Genomic DNA, 22,561 nt, shown 5'->3' on the forward strand with positions numbered 1-22,561 from the left:
AGGCATTTGATGAAATTCGATACCATTCATGATAAAAATAGAAAAAGCCTGGGGCTGGAGAAATGGCTTAGCAGTTAAGGCGCTTGTCTGTAAAGCCCAAGGACCTGAGTTCGTTTCCCCAGTGCCCATGTAAAGCCAGATGTACAAAATGGTACATGCATCTGGAGTTTGTTTGCTGTGGCTGGAGGCCCTGGTGTGCTCATTCTGTCTCTCTTCTCTCTCTGCTTGCATATAAATAATTTAAAAGAGAAAAAGAATTGAAAAAAGCTAGAATTAGAAGGAAACTTTAACTTAGCAAAAAGGCACACACACACACATCCATACACACACTGAATTTAACATTTAAGCTGAATGCTTTTCTTATAAGATTGGAAACAATTCTGCTTTCACTGTGTTCCTTGCCAATTCAATGAGGAAAGAAAAATGAAAGAAAAGGCGCTTTGATTGGAATAGAGGCGATCAAGTGCTCAGAGCTGTAACAGATGCTTGTTAACTACCATACATATTTCATGGTGTGAGCCCTCACCTCAGGGACACAGAGGGCCTATTAGTCAGTGTTGCAGTCCAGTTCACACTGCTGGTAGAAATCACCCAACCAAGAGCAGCTTCTGGGAAAAAGAGATTTATTTTAGCTTACAGGCTTAAGGGGAAGCTCCACGATGGCAGGGGGAAACGATGGCATGAGCAGAGGGTGGACATCACCCCCTGGCCAACAGAAGGTGGGCCATAGCAACAGGAGAATATGCCAAACACTGGCATGGGGAAACTGGCTATAACACCCATAAGCCCACCCCCAACAATACACTCCCTCCAGAAGGCATTAATTCCCAAATACCCATCAGCTGGGGAACCTAGCATTCAGAACACCTAAGTTTATGGGGGACACCTGAATCAAACCAGCACACCCAGATTATAACAACTTGCAGTGAATGGTACCCACTGTTCTTAGAATTCAACCTATCAGGGCTGGAGAGATGGCTTAATGGTTAAGGCACTTGCCTGTGAAGCTTAAGAATCCAGGTTTGATTCTCCAGGTCCCACATAAGCTGATGAACAAGTTGGCACATGCATCTGGAGTTCATTTGCCATGGCTAGGAGCCTGGCATGCTCATTCCCTCTCTCCCTTCTCTTTCATAAATAAATAAAATGCATCTTTTTAATAAAAGAGTTCAACCTATTGGAACCCATGTTTGGGAGGTCTCCAGATAGCGCTGGAGTCCCTGCCCCTTTCAGCAGTTCTTTTAAAGAAGGTTCCTAGGACTCGGCACGCAGCTTCACTCGTGGCTGTGGTTGGTTCCTGGGAGAGGGCAGAAGATAGAGTCAGTGAAGGAAAAAAAGGAGTGTGGCGTGCTTTGACCTCCTCAGCCACATCAGACAGTTTGGACAAGGTGAGCCACTCATCAGCTAATGGAGGCAGGTACCCTCTTCAAATCTAGTTTTCCTTCTTTCTGTTTAAAATGTTTTTTTTAAAAATTTATTTGCAAGCCGGGAGTGGTGGCAGACGCCTTTAATCCCAGCACTCGGGAGGCAGAGGTAGGAGGATCGCCATAAGTTCGAGGCCACCCTGAGACTCCATAGTGAATTCCAGGTCAGCCTGGGCTAGAGTGAGACCCGACTTCGAAAAACAAAAACAAACAAACAAAAAAAAATTATTTGCAAGGAGGGAGGGAGGAAGGGAGAGAGAGAAAGAAAGAAAGAGAAAATGAATGAGTGCACCAGAGCTTCCAGCCACTGCAAATGAACTCCAGATGCATGCACCACTTTGTGCATCTGGCTATACATGGGTACTGGGGAATCGAACCTGGGCCGTTAGGCTTTGCAGGCAAACAACTTAACCACTGTGCCATCTTTCCAGCCCAAATCCAAGACCATGCTGATAGATGGCCTATCCAAAAAGAGCGAGGCCTGGAGCCTGCTCTGAGAACTGCGCAAGCCTCCTCACAGCCTGGGCCCCCCTCGCGGTTCCTCTCTGGTTGCGGACCGTCCCCGCGGCTCCCCGCCTAGTCCAGCAGTTCTGTCCGTCCCCCCAACCCCCTCTGCCCCGTTGCCTCTCATTCCTGCCTCAGCGCCCTTGCTTGGGCAGTGCCTGGAGGGCTTTCCCTCTTCCCAGCTCCTCTTCATTCATTTGCCCTGTCTTCAAGCAGCCCCCCAACTCCACACCCCCCCCCCCGTCAACTTTTGGTGCTCCTGTGTCTGACACACGGAGACAGTTTTTACTGTCTGTGTTCACAAGACCCCTCAAGAGAATATATAGCGAGTTTCCGACGCAAATATTTTGGGCTCCTGGCTTTCAGATAAAATAGTTTATTGAAGTTAAAAATTATCCAAACTCAACAGCCATTGAGTCAGGCAACAGACTTTCATTGGCTGTCTGGTCCTGCTTGCTCTTCTCTGTCCCTCTGGGCACACTGGGACTTTCCCAGGACAAGGACGCATCTCTCTTGTCTGCTGCACTGAACCCATCATGGTGCCTGACGCGGTCAGTTTATTAATCAACCAAGGAATGAATGAAGGAGCGAGTGAGTGACTTCCTTCTAGAAGCACAATGAAAAGCAGCTCGCACAACCCAGGCAGGTCAAGGAAGCAGTCTGTAGGTGGTAGAACCTCTGAGCCTTCGAAAACCAGCCAACGCCATTCAGACAGGGTCTAGGGAAAGGCCTTTCAGGGTCAAAGGAGCCCCAAAAACCCTGGAGGTTGGGGCAGAGAGTGGATTTGGGAAAAGATGGAAAGTTTAAGCACAGCTTTGCCCCCAACTTCTGATTCCCAGTGTGACAGTGTTCCTTGGCCTTCTTGTCATTGTCACTTGGTGGGGAGCCTTTTTAGACATCCTTTGCTAGAAATTGCTGCTCCTGGTGAGGTTCCCATGCCCCAGTGCCGCTGCATGCCTGGGTGTGCACTGTGGGCATCAAGGAGGGTGTCTGTGTCCCGCGAGGTTGCTGGGGTGACGTGTCCCACTGGGAATGTCCTGCGACCAGCCAGTGTCCTCCCAGGAGCTCCGGACAGACACGCCAGACTCCTCCTCACTTTCTGCCTTGCAGTAGTGGCAGCCACCTAGGCAGGCAACTGTGACCTTGACCCATGACCTTGTTGCCAACCTCTTCCTTCCAGCCATCATAGAGGAGAAGACCAACGACCTCCTGCTGTTGGAGACCTACCGGCGCCTACAGGAGGCGGAGACCTCAATGGCTGAGGTCCGTATGCCCTTTGACAACCCCTTCTGGGGCGGCTCTGCACTCCTCAAGCCCCCAGAGCCCATGAGGATTGTGCCCCCTGCGATTGGCACTGAGCCCTTAATCGACAAACTGGATGACTGTGAGTTCTCAACAGCGGCCTGAGGAGGCCTCAGGGTTGGGTCCTCAGCAGCCTGATCCCCCTGAGGGCCTGTGTGGCCTCATTTTGGCCCTTTCACTTCCACTGGTACCATCTTAGTTAAGGTCATATCCCCATGACATGAGTCATCGGCCTTAGATCCCCAAATTTCATTATCCAGGAGGTTTTGGAAACAATTATAACTGGACTGAGACAGTGGCTCTGTGGGTAAGAGTGCTTGTCACACAAGCATGAGGACCTGAGTTCAAATCTCCAGAACCCTTGTAAATGCCTGGCCTGGTGGTGCATACCCCCTTACTCCCCCCAATCTCCCCAGTGCTCACTGAATTCTTAGACTAGCTGAAGCTGTGAACTCTAGGTTCAATGAGGTCCCCACCTCAGTAACTGAGGTGGAAGGAGATGCCTGACCTTGATCTCGACTGCCACACACAATGCAGCTGCACGTCCACAAACATGTATGTGCACATGCACACACCACCCACACACGCACATGCAAAACAATCTCTACTATTTTGTGATGACTTAAAAATGAATACCCCAAAGCTAGGTGGGGAGGCACATGCCTTTAGCCCCAGCACTCGGGAGGCAGAGGTAGGAGGATCGCTGTGAGTTCGAGGCCACCCTGAGACTACACAGTGAATTCCAGGTCAGCCTGGGCCAGAGTGAGACCCTACCTCAAAAAAACCAAAATAAAAAAAAAACCAAATACAATTAAATTAAAATCTCCCAAATATTGAAATGGTATAGGTTGGCAAGCTGTGGGTATATGCAGGTTCTGGGATCTTCCCTCCCCCGCCTCACTCTAAGCCTTGGAGTCTCTCTCCCCCACCCATGATGCTCCCAACCCCTGACCCTCTCTGTGTCTCACACCCTATCCTTGGGTCCTCCCTGTCTGTGTCCCCCAAGCCTATGGTAAAACCAGTGTGTGTGGCTGTAATCCAAAAGTGACACGCTTCACTATGACCCTCCTGGTCCAGCTGTTTCTGGGGTTCCCAGATAAGCCCTGAGCAGGAATCAAATCACCCATTTGCAGTTTAAAAGCACAAAGGGGAATTGGCCCTTGTAGAAAATATCATAAAGGTCAGAGAAGAAGTAGGAGGTGTTCTCTGCCACCCCAAACCAGAAACAAGAAAAATGCCCCCCATTCAGGGTTAAGTAAGCCACAGTTCACCCAAGCATAACACGGGGTGCTTCACAGCCACCAAAAAAAAGCATGCCCCGGGCAATATGGGCTCTTGTGGGGGTGTTCAGACCAAAAGATGAAGCCACCACATTACAAAACAGTATGTCTGGTATTATTCTGAAAAAAAAAAAAAAAGTCACGTGTATCTGCAGTACACAGGCACGCATACATTCTCCCTCTCTCCCTCCCTCCCAGTCCCCTCTCTCTGGCAGCTCCTATTCCATTCGAGTGAAACACGGGGTGAATAGCTGGTCAGCACCACCTTAGCATGGCTCCTTTAGCCCTTCTTGTCCCTACAAGAAGGTGGGACACAGTGCTGGGAATCTGTTTGCAATGGCTCCGGAACCTTGGCTAGTGGCTTTCCCTTCAGCCCACGAACATGGCCATCCACTGGGTTCCCTGAGGTCACTAGCTCTCTGCACCACAGCAGTGACTTGGAAGAAATGCCCTTTCTGGGTAGATCAATCAGGGGAGGCATTCCTCTGGGCAGACATGGCTTAGAAGTCGGGTGGCAGTCGGGCTGAGCCCATGGAGTGGTCTCCATCCTTCATAGTGCACATCCTGACCAACCAACCATACATGATAGCTTTGACTCCTTGATATTCAACGGAACATCCTACACGTTCTTGTGGTCGCCTGTGCACCTCTGAGAAGTGCGTTCTGCCCTTGATCTCTGGGGGTGTTCTTACCCCACTGTCAGTGCCCCAGAGGGACCTTCCCTTTGGGGCAGCCAGGAAGAGGCTGGAGCAGCACTGACCCCGGGGAAGGACCCCCCAGCTGGATATTGCCTCCTTGTGCCTCACGTATTTCTGTCCTTGGCAGTTGATCAGCCCTTGGACCATGATTCCCTCCGGCAGCTGGTGCTGGACAATTACTTCCTGAAGGAGGCACGCGGCAGGGATCTGGGCAGCCTGACAGAGAAGGGAGACGAGCCGAGGTCCAAGAAGAAGGCGACGCTCTGAGCCATGGGGCTGCCTTTGTCCCATACCCAGAGAGAATAAATGTTTGTTTGTTTGTTTGTTTGTTTTCGGTAACCCCTGGGCCTTTTCACCTGCCATGCTGAGGAGCTCAGAGGCTGGGAGCCAGCTGGGAAATGAGGCGGGGCGAGAGTCATATGGAGTGTGTGTGGCCCTCAAGGACCTGGGGAGGTGTGGTGTGAATGGCCCTTCACCAAGGACTTTCAGAGCAGGGAGCAAAGAAGTGTGGGACCCTCTGTCTGTGCCCATGTTTCTGTGCGTGCATGTGTGCTTGTATGTGGGTATGGTTGGATGTGTGCATCTTGTGGGCAATGACGTCACCACAGAGCTGAGACCTGGCTGCCTCTCTGCAAGCCCAGGAACGAGAACCCTGCCTCATTTTCTGGATGGACCCAGAGGCCCCGGGGCCATGGACTATGGCAGAGTGTGGGTCACCCTCCTTGTCTCGCAGCTTCATACTGGCTTGATTTGGCAAGGGGTACCACGCTCTGCAGCCCAGGGGGCCTCACTGGCTACAGAGCTGGGCCTGACTCCAGGCTCCTGAGGGTGGTATGTGGGCTTCCTTCTTCCAAACAACGTCTCACTTTGGAGCCCAGGCTGACATTGAACTTGTGGAGACCCTCCTGCCTTAGGATCTAGCGTGCTCAGACCACAAGCATGTGCCCAGTTGCAGATTATCCTGAAGTCTGCCCCCCACCATTCTTTTTGTTTGTCTTGGGGCCTCCCTTCGTCATCCCCAGACCATGCGGACCAGGAGAGGGCGAACCTCAGCCTCAGGCTCAGGGACTGGCTCAGGTCAAGGCTGGTTGGGGAACGGCAGAGATCCCACCAGGCCCCGCTGGAGGCTTTCCTGGAGCGGAGGGGAAGAAGCGAGCTGGCACAGATACGAGCTCCCTTCTGCCACCCCTCGCGTGGCACCACAGAGAGCAAGCAGCTCTGAGGAAGGGTCACCTCAGCCGCTCGTGACGCCTCAGCTCCTGGGTGCAGCTGTGCCTGAAGCCCGCGGCCGCCTTAGCCACGTGGGCCATGGGCTTTCCAAGCCTGAGCTCGTGTAGCGCAACCCCGGAGGCTTCAACAGTAGCTCTGGTGACCCAGAGCCGGTGACCCCCAAGGGCCTGCCTTCTGGCGCGTGTCTAGGCAACGTCATGGCCAGGTATATGACCTTCTTTTTATTTGCAAGTAACCTGCATGGCTTCCACCTGCAGGCCAGGGGAGGCGGGGATGAGGCAGTTTGGAAGTGGGGTGCAAGGCCCAAGGCCGTGGGGCTCAGTCCTTCTCCTCTCCGTGAGTGATAACGTGCACGAGGTTCTTGTAGTCTAGGTTGCCCGTGACATCAGGGGGGAAGGCCGCGAACATCTGGTCGATCTGTGAGCCATGGGGAGCAGGGAAGCTGAGGGTGGGGCAGGCGCTGGGACCGGGAAGGGATGGCATTGTCCCCAGGACAGGTCCTGCCCAGGGCAGTCAGCACTGGGCTGTGCAGGCTCAGAGGGGACGGTCCAGCTCCAAGATCTCTAGCAATTCCTCCCAGGCCACCTTCCAGCCTGAATACCAGCAGTTTCCCTCCCAACCCACTCATACATCCTTGGATGCCCTCCCACCCTTCCTCACCAGGGTGACCCCAAGCTCCCTCCAGACACCCTGCAGGGAGGTGGATGAGTGTGTGAGAGGGCCAGGTGAGAGGTGGGGTGCAGGCACAGTGTGGCAACATCTCAGACCAGGTCTGAGATGGGTGAGAAGGTTGCCTTCTGGGAGGGAAACTAAAATTCAGATTGTGTTTTACATGCAATTTCCCCATTTAAAGAATATTGGGAGCCAGGCATGGTAGGGCACACCTTTAGTCCCAGCACTCGGGAGGCAGAGGTAGGAGGATCGCCATGAGTTTGAGGCCACTTTGAAATTGCATCATGAATTCCAGGTCAGCCTGGGCTAGAGCGAGACCCTACCTTGAAAAACCAATAAAAAAAAAAAAAAGGAAAGAAAGAAAAAAATCATGGGGGTTGGGGGTGCTGGAGATGGCTTAGTGGTTAAGGTGCTTGCCTGAGAAGCCTAAGGACCCAGATCCAATTCTCCAGTACCCACGTAAAACCAGATGTACAAGGTGGCACATGCATCTGGAGTTCATTTGTAATGACTAGAGTCCCTGGATCACCCATTCTTTCTCTCTGCTGCTTTCTCTCAAGTCAATAAATAAGTAAATAATTTTAAAAATAATATTGGATAGGGTTTTTTTTTTGGCTGATGTTTTTGCAATGCTGAGGATTAAACCTAGAGTCTCCTATATGCCAGGCAGGCACTCTACCACTAAGGTACAGCCCAGCCCTTTTGCTTACTATTTATATATTTATTGGTTTTTGGAGGTAGGGTCTCACTCTAGCTCACGCTGACCTGAAATTCACTATGTAGTCTCAGGGTGGCCTCGAACTCTCAGTGATCCTCCTACCTCTGCCTCCCAAGTGCTGGGAATAAAGGCATGTGCCACCATGCCTGGCTTTATATTTTATTTTTAGTATTGTTTTGTTTTATTTTTCAAGGTAGGGTCTCATTCTATCCAGGGCTGACGTGAAACTCACTCTGTAGTCCTAGGCTGACCTTGAACTCACTTCATAGCCCAGGCTGGCCTTAAACCTGCAATCCTCCTGCCTCCACCTCCTGAGTAGCTGGTATGCCAGGCTGGCGCCACAGGGCTTTGCTGTCTTATTACCCTTTTAGCCTGCACACACATGGACAGTGCCCTCGTTCCAGACTGGCACTCTGCACAGTGAGTGAGTTCAAGTCTCAGGTGTGTGTTGCAGTGGGCACTTTACAGATGGGAAACTGAGGCCTGGTGAGGTTAAGGAGGTTGTCTGAAGCTGTGTGTCTGGTAGGACATTAGCTGCTTCTCTCCCCGCATGGGGCTAGGTGATTTAGAGTCCCTGAAGGGAAACCCCAGGGCAAGGCAGTGGGGCACCCCAGAACCCTGTACCTCCTCCTGGGAGAACCTCTCAGCTTGCGTGGTCAGCATCTCCCGGACGCTGCAGGAGGAGGACAACAGGTGTTGGTAACAGACAGGGAGTGGGGTAGAAAGCGAGGGTCCCTTTCCCCAGAACCCACTCACTAGTCAGCTTTCAGGGACCCTTTGCCTTCAGGGTCAAACACCTTGAACGCGTTGAGGATGGTTTCCTCGGGATCTGCCCCTGAAATGAAGCACGGGGCTCATTCACCTGTAGTGGCTGGGACCAGCAGGGCCCCAAGCAGCAAACCCCCAAATCCCAGGTTCAGGGGGCCAAAGCAAGACCACCTCCCTTGGGGGAGACCCATGCTTTGAAAGAGAGGTCAGTGAAGCCGACCAAAAGCCAGGAACGACCTACGTTTCCAAAGACGCAGGTGTGAGCTCTGACCCTGGACTTTACAGGCCGGGGCCTTCAGGCAAGTGGACTTCTCTGATCCTCAGTCCCCACCCACGCTGGGGAAAAGCCGAACCGGCCTGCGGGTGTCAGGAATGCAGCATGAAGCCAGCCCTGGCCTGGCAGAGATCGCAGAGCGGTACCCCAGTTAGGCCTAGGCTGTTTTCCAGTAGTCCTTTGAGCCCTCAGGAGCTGCCCATTTCTGCCCACCCTGTCTCTCCAAGTTCCCACCTCAGGCTGGAGATGGAGACATGCTCACACTTGAGCTTACCTTTGAGTTTCTCCCCAAACATCGTCAGGAACACGGTGAAGTTAATTGGACCAGGAGCCTCCTTGATCATTTCGTCAATTTCCTCGTTTTTCACATTCACACGGCCTGGTGTGGGAGACACAGAGACTCGGAGCTACGAGACGAGCCGTGGGGGCATCAGCATTCGGAATCCTGCTTCAGGAAGCTAGCCCCTGGGACTCATGGGAGGTTGGTGAGAATGGACAAAGAAACCCAGGATGGTCTCAGTGGTGCTCATCACACCAGCCAGGTTAGCTTTGAAACTCTCTGTCTTGGGCTGGAGAGATGGCTTAGTGGTTAAGGTGCCTGTGTGAAGCCTAAGGACCCGGGTTCAATTCCCCAGTACGCACAAGCTCGCACATGCGTCTGGAGTTTGTTTGCAGTTGGCTGGAGGCCCTGGCATGCCTATTCTCTCTCTATCTGCCTCTCTCTCAAATAAATAAGAATAAAATGATTTAAAAACACACACACACACATACATTCTTTTGAGGTACAATTTGTTTGATATCCCCAAGAAGATGACCCCTGTTATCTGGAAAACATGTATAGGAAAACCTCCTAGGAGACGGAATGCTGGCAGCGGAAGGGTGGCCTTGGGTCATACACAAACCGCTTTCTCCTTTGAACATTCTGAGTTTTCTACTTGTGACCTGATACTGCATTCAAACTTATACATGAAAAAGTAGTTGCAAAGGGAAAATAGGGGGCTGGGGAGAGGGCTCAGCATTAAAGGCAACTACTTGCAAAGCCGGATGTCCCAGGTTCAATTCCCCAGCACCCACAGAAAGCCAAATACAAAGCGGCGCATACATTTGCGATTCCGAAGTGTGTGGGAGGCAGAGGCAGGAGAATCCCAGGCTGGAGGGCCAGCCAGGCTGACGTTCGTATGTGGTAAGAGGTCCTGTCTCAGGAAGGTGGAGCACAGACACCTCAAATTATCCTCTGACTTCCACACCCGTAAAAGCACACATGCACTCACGCATGCAAACGCACACACACACACATATAAAATGAAAGACTCGCAAAGACCCTTGGGGACTGGGTGCTTTTCGTTCACCTTCTGAAGTTTTCCCAAAGGCTATGATTAAGCTGTTTCTTTTTTCTATTAATATATTATTTATTTACTTATTTATTTAAGAGAGGGTGAGAGAGAGAAGAGTGGCAGATAGAGAACGGGCACACCAGGGCCTTCAGCCACTGCAAGCCAACCCCAGACTCATGCGCCACCTTGTGCATCTGGCTTACATGGGTCCTGGGGCCTCAAGCCTGGGTCCTTTGGCTTTGTAGGCAAGCACCTTAACCACTGAGCCATCTCTCCAGCCCTGAGCTGTTTTTTGGACAGTGACAGCCTTTTTTCTGATGTCCACTCTCAACCCAGGTGTGGGGAGGAGACCTTTGTACAGGGCCACTGGGGGAGGCACATACCCAAGGCTGCAAAAGTGTCCCTCAGGTCGTTCTTGTCAATGAAGCCATCTCTGTTCTGGTCCATAATGGTGAAGGCCTGTGAGGGAATGGTGTTGGTCAGTCCTGAGGGGAGGTGGCACGGACTAGAAACAGAATGTCTTCAAGTCTGAGACATCAAGTCACGATGACTCCATGGTCTTCCTGTTGGGGACACACCGGGCAGAACCGTAAACACGCCCCCACCCCCCACCCCGCTCACAACAGCATTGTTCATGAAAGGCCCAGGATGGACATGTCCTAGTGTCCTCCAAGGGATGGAGAATCAAAACCAAGAATCAAACACACAACGGAGTACGATTCAGGCCTGAAAAGGAAGGACTCCGAGACCTGCCACAGCGGGATGAAACCCTGAGGGCAGGACACTGACTGAGAACCCAGGGCACACACTACAGTTCATGCCGCAGAATTCCGTTTCTGTGAAATGTGGGCCAACCCACAGATGGTGAATTGGGGCCACTGGCTGCCAGGGATGGAGTGGGGTGAGGAATGACTAATGTTCTCAAGGTTTCTTTTGGGGTGATGGAAACATCCTGAGGTTAGATAGTGGTGACAGGTGCAAAACATTGTGACTATACTAAAACCGCACTTAAGAAAGAATTTGGGCTGGAGGGATGGCTTGGTGATTAAAAGCACTTACTCGCAAAACCTGACAGCCCAGGTCTGACCCCTCAGTACCCACGTAAAGCCAGATGCACAAAGTGGTATCTGCATTTGGAGTTTGGGGTGGCAGAGGCTCGGGCGCACCCATTCTCTTTCTCAAATAAGCAAATAAGTAAATAAATATTTTAAAGAAGAATAATTTTCTAGCCAGGCATAATGGTGCACACCTTTAATCCCAGCACTCAGGAGGCAGAGGTAAGAGGATTGCTGTGAGTATGAGGCCAGCCTGGAACTACAGAATGAGTTTCAGGTCACCCTGGGCCTTTGTGATATCACTTTGAAAAACCAAAAAGACACACAGAAAGAATTTTATATGTGAATTTACTTCAATAAAGCTGTATTTTATCTTTTTTTTTTTTTTTTGAGGTAGGGTCTCACTCTAGCCCAGGCTGACCTGGAAATCATTATGTAGTCTCAGGGTGGCCTTGAACTCACAGCGATCCTCCTACTTCTGCCTCCCATGTGCTGGGATTAAAGGCATGCACTACCACACTTGGCTAAAGCTCTATTTTAAAGCTAAAGTCAGGGGTCCTCCTCTACTCCCAGCCCTAAAACTAAGCTATTTGGAAAGTGGGGCCAGAATTTTTCCCACCAGCTGTCAGGGAGACCCCAGATGTCCCCATCCCCATCCACCTCACCCACAGCTGGTCTCAATGGGGGCTGCTAAGGAAGTGAGGGTTGGATTTTTAATTTTTTTTCAAGGTAGGGTTTCACTCAGGCTCAGACTGACCTGGAATTCACTATGTAGTCTCAGGGTGGCCTTGAACTCACAAGGATACTCCTACCTCTGCCTCCCGAGTGATGGGATTAGAGACAGAAAGCAGGGTGGGGCGTGTGTGCACACCAGGGCCTCCAGCCACTGCAAACCAACTCCAGACACATGCACTACCTTGTGCATCTGGCTTACATGGGTCCTGAGGAATCGAACCTGGGTGCTTAGGCTTCGCGGGCAAGTGTCTTAACTGCTCAGCCATCTCTCCAGCTCTCTCATTTGATTTTTGAGACAAAGCAGCCCAGGCTGGTTCCTACTTACTATGTAACTGAGGCTGGCATTGAACTCCTCCCACCTGCCCGATGCTGGGATTACAGGTGGAACACAGTACCCTTAATAAAGAATACCTGCAAGCTTCCCTCCCTTCCCCCCCCCCCATCTCTCATCCATGCCTGGCCTGAGACCGACAGGGCACTGAGCTTTCCTGGGCTAAAAGTAGCTACATGGTACCTATTCTGTTCTTTGTGCTTTTCAGGAAAAGTTCCCTAGATTCTCAACAAGGCATATGCTACTGTTAGCTAGCAAAGTTACTAAAACCAATCATGTCTTTGGAGACAGACAGACACACACACACATACACACACACACACACACACACACACACACACACACAGTTAGTCCCAGTGAACTTGGAGGCGCTGGAGATGAGAGCCTGCACGGAAGGTGGCCAAAAGCTGCACCCACCTCCTTGAACTCCTGGATTTGCGTCTGTTCAAACATGGAGAACACGTTGGAGCTGCCGCCCTCAATCCTCTTCTTGGCTTTCTTTGGTGCCTGGGGAGGAAGCTTGGGTAAGAGGCAGCGCAGAGGCTGTGGATGGAGAGCAGGAGCAAGCTGGTCCCTGTCCCCCAGCTGTGAAACGGGTCACAGCAGAGCCAGTGGAGGGAGGAAAGGATACGAAAGAAACTAAAGCGACTGTGCGTGCTGGAAGATGCGTGGCATATCTGTGGTCTGCAGGCATCCCCCCCCACCACCACCACCGCAGGGCCAGCTGGCGGGCCAGCCAGAGCAGGATGTATCTGCACCCCTCAGGTGAGACTGACTGAAAGAGTCACAAGTTAGGGTCACTGAGCCACGGGGAACTCTGAGACCAAATGGTGCTTGACAGCAGAAACCCAAACACTGCGTGCACATTTATTTCATACAGTCCTCAGAACTGCTCCAGCAAGCCCACATAGCGGTGATCGTTCTCACGTCCCAGAGGAGGCACCTGAGGCCCAGAGACAATAAGCTACTTACCCAAGGTCACACAGCCACAAAAATCTTGAGCACTCTGTGTGCCTAGCCACTATCCCACCATCGCCCCAAGTTAGAGCTGCTGGAGAGGGGTACACTATCCAGAAAATACAGGAGGAAACCTCTACACTCACAAGTTCCAAAGGTTGGCTTAGGGGTTAAAGCACTTGCCTGTGGAGACTAAGGACCCAGGTTCTATTCCCCAGTAACCACGTAAGCCAAACGCACCTGGTGGTGCCTGTGTCTGGAGCATTTGCAGTGGCCAAAGACCCTGGAGCACCAATCTTCTCTCTCTCTCTCTCTCTGTCTGTCTCTCAAATAAATTAATTTTAAAAAATTTAAAGGTGAAAACAAGAAGATTCCCCTAGCACTTGAATAAGGGAAATGAATTGCAATTCTTAGGTGTTCAATCCCACTTGGCAAGTACTGGGATTTACCGATTCCTTGAGAGACTAGCAAGCAGGTCAGAAAAAGCCAACTTGCCTACACTGGTGCCCTTACAGGCTGTTGACTGGCATTGTTTCTTGTGCACCTAGAGTGTGGAGCCTGTCCACCCAAGGCTGGGCTCCTAGGGAACACCTCTTCCCCTCTCCACACACGTGCTGGGCTTGAAGGGGGTGTCCCCTTCCCGCCCACCCAGCATCTTCCCTTGCTGACCTGAAGCCACTCACCATGGTGGGCAGGAGCGCTGAGCTGCCTCGTGGGAGAATTCCACAAGCTGGCTGGCTCCCCTCTGCCTGGGAACAATAAATACCTTGTCCCTTGGGTTAAAAATAACCCCATGACCACTTTTGGCTGTCCTAGGTGTGGTGGACGTCACCTACCCCCCCACCACCACTCCATACCGTTCTTCTGAAGTAAGGGCTGCTCACTGGCTGCCACCGCTGGGTGATACATGAGACCCAGAAAGGGCCTCAAGGTCAAAGAGACAGCAAGCAGCTAGGGTGTGGTCTGGGGAGAGATGCTGTGGACTTTCCGTTCAGTCCTTGAGTGTCTAGAGGGAGAACAGATGATCCAGGAGCAGGAGACATTGTTTGACTGTCCCAGGCACCCTGGCCCAGCCCTCTCTCTTCTCTCCTTCCTATCTCTGTTCAAATGTTGCCCTTCCTCTGCCCTCCCTCTCTATCTTTCCTCCCCAGTGTTCATCGCTTTGAAGCAGGTGGGCCAGTTCACCTGCTATTTATTTCGTTGGGTGTCTGGACAGACCACTCACAAAGGCGGAGTCCGCGGGGCTGTCCTTACGCTGTCCCCCAGCTCTCAGAGCCTACCTGGTACAGTTTCTCAGAAGCGGAAACATGTCACTGGAGAAATAGCACATGTCAGGCTGGAGAAATGGCTCTGTGGTTAAGGTATTTGCCTGCAAAGCCTCATGACCAGGGTTCAACTCCCTAGTACCCATGTAAAGCCAGATTCACAAGATGGCACGTGTGCCTGGAGTTCATTTGCAACATCTGGAGGCCCTGACATGCCCATTCTCTCTGTTTGTCTCTTTCACTCTCTCTCTCTGTCCTTGCAAATAAGTTAAAATATATTTTATTAATTTACTTATTTATTTGAATGAGGCAGAGAGAAGGAGAGAGGGAGTGAGTGAGTGAGAGAGAGAGAGAATGGGCATGCCAGGGCCCCCAGATGCTGCATAGGGATTCCAGGAATATGCGCTACCTTGTGCATCTAGCTTACGCGGGTCCTGGGAATTGAACCTGGGTCCTTTGGTTTGCAGGCAAGTGCCTTAACTGCTAAGCCATCTCTCCAACCTCCATAACCTCCATGTAAAAAAATTCTTTTTGAGGTAAACCCAATAGACTGGCCTTTTTTTTTTTTTTTAAATGCCAGAGAGAGTGTGTGTGTGTTTTGGTGTGTCAGGGCCTCTGGCCACTGCATTCGAACTCCAGATGCGTGTGTCCCTTGTGCACATGTGCGACCTTGTGAGCTTGTGTCACATTGGGCGTTTAGCTTACGTGGGACCTGGAGAGTCAAACATGAGCTCTTAGGTTTTGCAGGAAAGTGCCTTAACCGCTAAGTCATCTCTCCAGCCCTAAAAATATATTTTTTTAAAAAAAAGAAATGACACACATCTCATATTCCTATTCAGACTTCCAGGCACCCTGTGGACAAGGGACCACCTTATCAATTGTGCCCTCATCTTCCATGTGTAGAAACTGAGGTCTGGAGAGGCGACATAAGCTGCCTGGGGCACACACCAGTGATATATCTGGACACATAGAGAAGACTTTGCCTCCAGAGTCCAGACTCGGCAAGGACGGTGACAATAAAAGCTTGGGGCTGGGACTCAGTGGATACAGTGCTTGCCTAGCATGCACCAAGTCCTGGGCTCATCCTCCAATACCACATAAGCGAGGCAGAGTGGTGCACCCGTAATCCCAGCACTTGGGAGGTGGAGGCAGGAGGATCGGGAACTCAAGGCTAGCCTGGGCTACATTTGACCCTTTCTCACAAAGCAATAACAAGGCTGGGGAAATGGCTTAGCGGTAAGCCAAAGGACCCCCGTATGATTCCCCAGGACCCACATAAGCCAGATGCACATGGTGGAGTTCATTTGCAGCAGCTGGAGGCCCTGGCAAGCCCAATCTGTCTTTCTCTATCTCCCAATCTCTCTATCTCTGCCTCTTTCTATCTATCAGATAAATAAAATAAATTATTTTTTTTAAAGCAACAGCAGAAGCTGGGCGTGGTGGTGCACGCCTTTAATCTCAGCACTTGGGAGGCAGAGGTAAGAGGATCACCGTGAGTTTGAGTCCAGCCTGAAACTACATAGTGAATTCCAGACCAGCCTAGGCTAGAATGAAACCTTACCTCAAAAAAAAAAAAAAAATGCCACGGGGGCTGGAGAGATGACTTAATGGTTAAGACATTTGCCTGCAAAGCCAAAGGACCCAGGTTCAATTCTCCAGCACCCACATAAGCCAGATGCACAAGGGAGCACATGCATATGGAGTTTGTTAACAGTGGCTGGAGGCCATTCTCTCTGGTGTGCCCATTCTCTCTCCCCCCTTAACCCCCCCAGCCCCAGCCTATTTCTCTCTCTCAAATAAATAAAGAAAAAAATATATATGTATATTGGTTTTTGAGGTAGGGTCTCACTGTAGGTCAGGCTGACCTGGAATTCACTATGTAGTCTCAGGGTGGCCTCGAACTCATTGCGATCCTCCTACCTCTGCCTCCCGAGTGCTGGGATTAAACACGTGCGCCACGACGCCCAGCTCAAATAAAATATTTTTAAAAAGCAACAACAAAAATCAAGCAAACCAATAAACAAAAATACCAAACAAACAGAAACCCATTTTCCTGACTAATTGGAAGCAAGGGTGGGTTTTGTCAAAGCCTTGGTGAGTGGCCTGGGAATGCAGTCTTCCCACAACAGACTTGGCACATGAGGAGCTCGGGTTCAGAGGTTACCATAGGCCCAGGCCCCACAGAGACGGCCTGTCCAAGCGGGTCCCAGGGACGCTTGTCCACTGGGCCATCTGAGGAGGTGGTGGGAAGAGGTGAGTTCTGAGGGGCTGCTGAGAGGTGAGAGTCCCAGAACCAAGTCCCCATGGTCTTCAGCTGCCTCATAGGAGCATGGAGACATGGGGAGGCTAAGTGAGCTCGCACCAAGGGAGTGTGGGAACATGGCAGCCTGAATTCGGCTGTAGGGCTGCTGGGGTCCTCAGTGTCAGGCCTTGACCTCTGTGATGGAAGCTGGACGTCCAAAGGTTATCTATCTCCCCACATCCCTTACCCAGAGACCAGACCCTGAAATGAAGGATGCTGGGAAGGTCTGCCTTTAAGTGGTAGAGGGATCTCAGCGACCCCCACCCCCCGGAGTTCCTGGGAGGGGCACAGGTGCTGTGACTGCTCGGCCCCCAGACTGGTGGCTGTCACCCATCCCCACCCCTCCACCCCCGCAGCACCTCCCAGAGACAGCCCGCCTCTTTGCTGCCTGCGAGCTTCCTGCGGCCTAGAAGTTTCCGAACACCAAGCCTGAGAGCCTCTGAGCCTGAGAGAGAGTCTGGGCAGAGCAGTGAGAACAGGAACTTCTAGAACAAGCAGGAAGCAAAGCAAGAGGCTTGCTTTCCAATGGCTGCAATAAAAATACCAGCATAAACCTGGCGGCTTTAAGCAGCCAGTCTTATTACCTGGCAGTACTGGCCGACAGAAATAGAAAATGGGCCACAGGCTGCATTCCTGCCCCGGCTGGGGGACCGTCCCATCCTCAGCTCTTCAGCTCCCCGCAGCCCCGCGTCCCTCCGCTCATGGTCGGCATCAGTCTGCCTTCCGCATCCAGCCTTTGGCCGGTGGGCATCCCTGTGACTGGGGGGGGGGGGCATGCGATCACAAGCTCTAGGGATTGGGACATGTGCATCTTTGAGGAGTCTTTTCTGGCACCCTCAACACCTCAAGAAATATGTGGTGACTGACACATGAGCACGTTGAAATGAGTGGAAATACACACTAAGGAAGAAAACCAATCCCCCCTCCAATCAAAACTCAGGGGGCTGGAGAGATGGCTTAGAGGTTAAGGCACTTGCCTGCAAAGCCTAACAACTGAGCTTCAATTCAGACCCTGGTGTGCCCCATCTCTCTCTCCCCTCTCTATGTATCTCTCCAAGTGCAAAGAAAATTTTTTTTTTTTTTTAATCAAAACTTGCTGGGCGAGGTGGTGCATGCCTTTAATCCCAGCACTGGGGAGGCAGAGGTAGGAGGATCGCTGTGAATTCCAGGCCACCCTGAGACTATGTAGTGAAATATTTCAGGTCAGCCCCAGCTAGAGCAAGACCCTTCTTCCAAAAAATAAATAAATAAATAAATAAAAATAAAAAATCGAAACTCGGGACTGGAGAAATGGCTCAGCCAGCAAAATGAATGCCACACAAGCATGAGGACCCCAGAGCCCACATATAAATGCCCGGCATGGTGGCACCCACCTGCAATCCTAGAACAGGGGAGGTAGAAACAGGATTCCTGGGGCTCACTGGCCAGTCACTCTAGCTCAGTTGGTGAAACCCAGGCCAGTGATGGACCCTGCCTCACAGAAGGTGGAGGGTGCTCCTAAAGGGTGACATTCATGGTTGTCCTTTGCTCTCCACATTCACATGCACAGAGGTGCACACACACACACACACACACACACACACACACAGAGGCACATACACACATTTTACAAAATGAAGCTCAATTTTATTGAGTGGTGATTTTAAAACTTTACTCATGGAAAATTTTAAGAGATTAGGAGAAGAAAAATGTAAATTATATTTATGGATGCAAGAATGAGTTTAGTCAAGCACCATGGCACACACCTTTAATCCCAGCACGCGGGAGGCTGTGGTAGGAGAATCGCCATGAGTTTGAGGCCAGCCTGGGCTACAGAGTGAGTTCTAGGTCAGCTTGAGCTAGAGTGGGTCCCTGCCTTGGGGAAAAAAATGAGTTTAACTCTCAGTTCAAAGGGTTTTAATTTGGGGGCCTTACTGTATGGCAGGACCTGATGCATCAGGAGGAAGTGGGTACCAAGGGTTGGATATGTCACTCAGAAGTTCATGGGCTGGAAATTTAAGCCTCAAATTCCTATGTTGCTGCTATCAGGAGGTGGGGTATAGGGAGCCAATTGAGGTTAGATGACATCATGAGGATGGGGCCCCTGTATGGTGTTAGTGGCTTAATAAAGTGAGGAAGAGTGCCCCCAGCTGGCAGCTTGCCTTCACTGCATGATGCCCTCCGAGTTACAACCTCAGCAGCGGGATAAGGTATTTCTTGACTTTGTAAATGACCCAATCTATAGCATTATATTATATTATAGCATTATAGCAACACAAAATGACTCAATCTGAAGGGACCAATCAGACTAACTTTCTTTTTTTTTCTGGGTATATCCTTTATGTTGTACTATTTTTTTTTAATTTTATTAGCATTTTCCATGATTATAAAAAAAATCCCATGTTAATTCCCTCCCTCTCCCCCCACTTTCTCCTTTGAAATTCCATTCTCCATCATATTACCTCCCCATCACAATCACTGTACTTACATATATACAATATCAACCTATTAAGTACCCTCCTCCCTTCCTTTCTCCTCCCTTTATGTCTCCTTTTTAACTTACTGGCCTCTGCTACTAAGTATTTTCATTCTCATGCAGAAACCCAGTCATCTGTAGCTAGGATCCACATATGAGAGAGAACATGTGGCTCTTGGCTTTCTGGGCCTGGGTTATCTCACTTAGTATAATCCTTTCCAGGTCCATCCATTTTTCTGCAAATTTCATAACTTCATTTTTCTTTACTGCTGAGTAGAACTCCATTGTATAAATGTGCCACATCTTCATTATCCACTCATCAGTTGAGGGACATCTAGGCTGGTTCCATTTCCCAGCTATTATAAATTGAGCAGCAATAAACATGGTAGAGCACGTACTTCTAAGGAAATGAGATGATTCCTTCGGATATATACCTAGGAGTGCTATAGCTGGGTCATATGGTAGATCAATCTTTAGCTGTTTTAGGAACCAGACTAACTTTCAATTTGAAACATGGGAACTTGGGTTCAGCTGTACATGGGATAACAACCTTCAATTCTAAAACTATAGTGGTGTATTGATGCTATTTTTTGTTTGTTTGTTTGTTTTCGAGGTAGGGTCTCACTCTAGTCCAGGTTGACCTGGAATTCACTATGTAATCTCAAGGTGGCCTCAAATTCACAATGATCCTCCTACCTCTGCCTCCTGAGTGCTGGGATTAAAGGTGTGTGCCACCACGCCAGGCACCATTTGTTTTTGATACAGGGTCTCATGTTGCCAAGGCTGTTCTTGCTCTCATTATGTAGATGAGGATGACCTTGGGCTGGAATGATAGGTGGGTGCCACTATATCTGGATATTATTATTGTTGTTTTCTGAGGTAGGGTCTCACTCTAGCCCAGGCTGGCCAGGCCCTCACTCTGTAGTCTCAGGGTGGCCTCAAACTCACAGCAATTCTCCTACCTCTGCCTCCTGAGTGCTGGGATTAAAGGCGTGCACCACCATGCCCAGCTATAATAATATTATTATTTTTAAAGCCTAAGTATTGCTTCACTACACCAAACAAACAAACCAAATCCACATGCTAAACCTTAGAGAAATTCAAATGAAGCTCAGAACTGTCCCATTGGAGTCGTATACCCTGACATTGAAGAACTCGATTACAGGAATGGGCCTGCCTTCAACAGCAGTTAGGCTGGAAATGGGTTCTTCAGAGCAAGACAACGAACACTTATAGTCAGTGACCATTCCAGCCACGCAGGTCCAAACCTCAGCACACTGCACACAGAGATGCTCAGCCTCAAGCAAACGCTCTGTAGGCCGCCAAGCCTGCCACTCCACGCACGGAACAGCGAGGGAGGAACACACCGGGACGTGACAAACAAACTCCAGCGATTATGGGAAATACCAATGCACATTCTTGGCAGAAAAAAAAAGTCATCCAGGTGGACAGGATCATACTGGTTTGGCAATTCCAGGCCTCACGAAAGGGAAGGACGGAGGCCTTTAACCCATGGACCCTCAGTGTGACAAGATATCCCACTAGATTGATTCCCCTTACCTAAGCCCAGCCTTGTATCTCAGAACCTTAACATCAGCCAGGCCAACCTTTGTATCCACGCCAGGTGTGTGACCTTAGGCAGGTTTTTGGACTCTGACCCTCAGGTGGTGGGTATGTCTAACTCCAGCTCCGGGGAGGCGGGGTCAAGAGCATACCTAGGAATCACTGGCTAGATAGTCTACCTTAATCAGTGAGGCCTGGGGTCGGCCAGAGGTGGAGAGTGATTGAGGAAGACACCTGATAGTAACTTCTGTCCTACACACATACACACACATACACACACAGGTACACATACCATATACACATACATGAAAAATTAATTTCTCAGCAGAGCCCACATCTGAAGTGTTTCCCTGGATCACCTCACAAAGGAAGCTGTGTAGTACCGGGGCAGGATAGCCCCCTACAGCGGCTCCCTGAATTCTTCTGAAAGCAGGCCCACAGTGCCCTTTAAGGAGGTGATGGAGTTGGTGTCTCTGCAGAGCAAAGGCTCTGCCAGCTCTGTTATCAAAGATAGCCTTATCCCCTCATGTCAGGGCCCCCTGGTGTCAGTGACAAGCCAACCTGCAGGGAGGCAGCTGCTCCAGCCAGTCTGAGAGGGTGGAGTGCCAAATGTTTAGACAGGCATCATGGCTCTGTGCCTCAGTTTCCTCACATGGGAAAGATACATAGCAATCCTTAGGAGAAGGCTGACTGTTGATATCATTAATGTTCTAGACTGTTCCAGGCACAGCAATGGTCAGTCAGCTCTTACTTCAGACGTTAGCTGGACATGTTACATGTGTATATATTCTCTTGCCTCTCCTTCCCCGGTATCTGTTCGATCACCACTTTCTCTCTTGGGTTCCTAGACTGAAATCTTCAGCCATCTTGATTCTGCCCCTTGTGAACACTGTCTTTCTATTCTGCTCCCAAGATGCATTGCAAATCCATTTCCCTCCAATCTTGCTCCAGATCACAGTAGTAATTCCCAGTTAGCTTGGGGTCTCCTCTCTCTCACTATCCTACCCCACTTATCACACACACCTCCTCCAACTCCTTCCCCCATCCACGTCATCTCCTGATGTCTCCCCAACTGTTGCAGTCAGGTTTGATTGCTGCCAAAAAATACCCAACCAAGAGCTGATTGTGGAGAAAAAAAGGTTTATTTTGGCTGACAGACTTGAAGGGAAGCTCCATGATGGCAAGAGAAAATGATGGCATGAGCAGAAGGTGAACATCACCCCCTGGCCAACATCTTATGGACAATAGCAACAGGAGAGTGTGCCAAGCACTCACTGGCAAGGGGACACAGGCTATCACACCCATAAGTCCACCCCCAACAATACACTGTCTCCAGGAGGTGTTATTTCCCAAATCTCCATCAGCTAGGAACCTAAGTTTATTGGGGACACCTGAGTCAAGCCACTATATTCCGCTCTGCCCCCCCTAAACTGATAACCATCCATGATGTAAAATGCAATGCATTCAGTCCAACTTTAAAATTCCCCATATATTTAATCAATCCTAATGATGTTCAAACATCTCCCTAATCCAAGGTATTTTAATTGATCCATAACACCAAAAAAAATCAATAAAAATGCTATAATGGCACAGAATAAACATTCACATTGCAAAAGATGGCATTGAACATAGCAAAGAAATATTCAACCAATACACAATATAAACAGGGCAAACATCAAACTCTAACTCCAAGT

At 50.2% G+C, this 22,561-nt stretch overlaps 2 protein-coding genes across 2 annotated transcripts in view; one reads left to right on the forward strand and one right to left on the reverse strand.

The window, feature by feature from the left end:
* Positions 1-5,475, forward strand: part of Ccdc63 (coiled-coil domain containing 63) — a 38,813-nt gene extending 33,338 nt beyond the window's left edge. Inside the window, exons 9-10 of the mRNA XM_004670954.3 lie at positions 3,109-3,312; positions 5,336-5,475. Of these exons, the coding sequence (XP_004671011.2) occupies positions 3,109-3,312; positions 5,336-5,475 (344 nt within the window). The remainder of the gene's footprint in view (positions 1-3,108; positions 3,313-5,335) is intronic.
* A 1,233-nt stretch (positions 5,476-6,708) lies between these two features.
* Myl2 (myosin light chain 2) lies at positions 6,709-12,814 on the reverse strand. Its single transcript, XM_004670972.2, has 6 exons — positions 12,743-12,814; positions 10,588-10,663; positions 9,145-9,249; positions 8,585-8,663; positions 8,453-8,501; positions 6,709-6,855 (listed from the first exon to the last, which is right to left on the reverse strand). The coding sequence occupies exons 1-6, from the start codon at positions 12,776-12,778 to the stop codon at positions 6,757-6,759; spliced, it is 444 nt and encodes a 147-aa protein (XP_004671029.2). The 5' UTR covers positions 12,779-12,814; the 3' UTR covers positions 6,709-6,756.
* Positions 12,815-22,561: the final 9,747 nt, after the last annotated feature.

This window comes from Jaculus jaculus, chromosome 13 (assembly GCF_020740685.1).
Source record: "Jaculus jaculus isolate mJacJac1 chromosome 13, mJacJac1.mat.Y.cur, whole genome shotgun sequence".
Taxonomy (NCBI): domain Eukaryota; kingdom Metazoa; phylum Chordata; class Mammalia; order Rodentia; family Dipodidae; genus Jaculus; species Jaculus jaculus.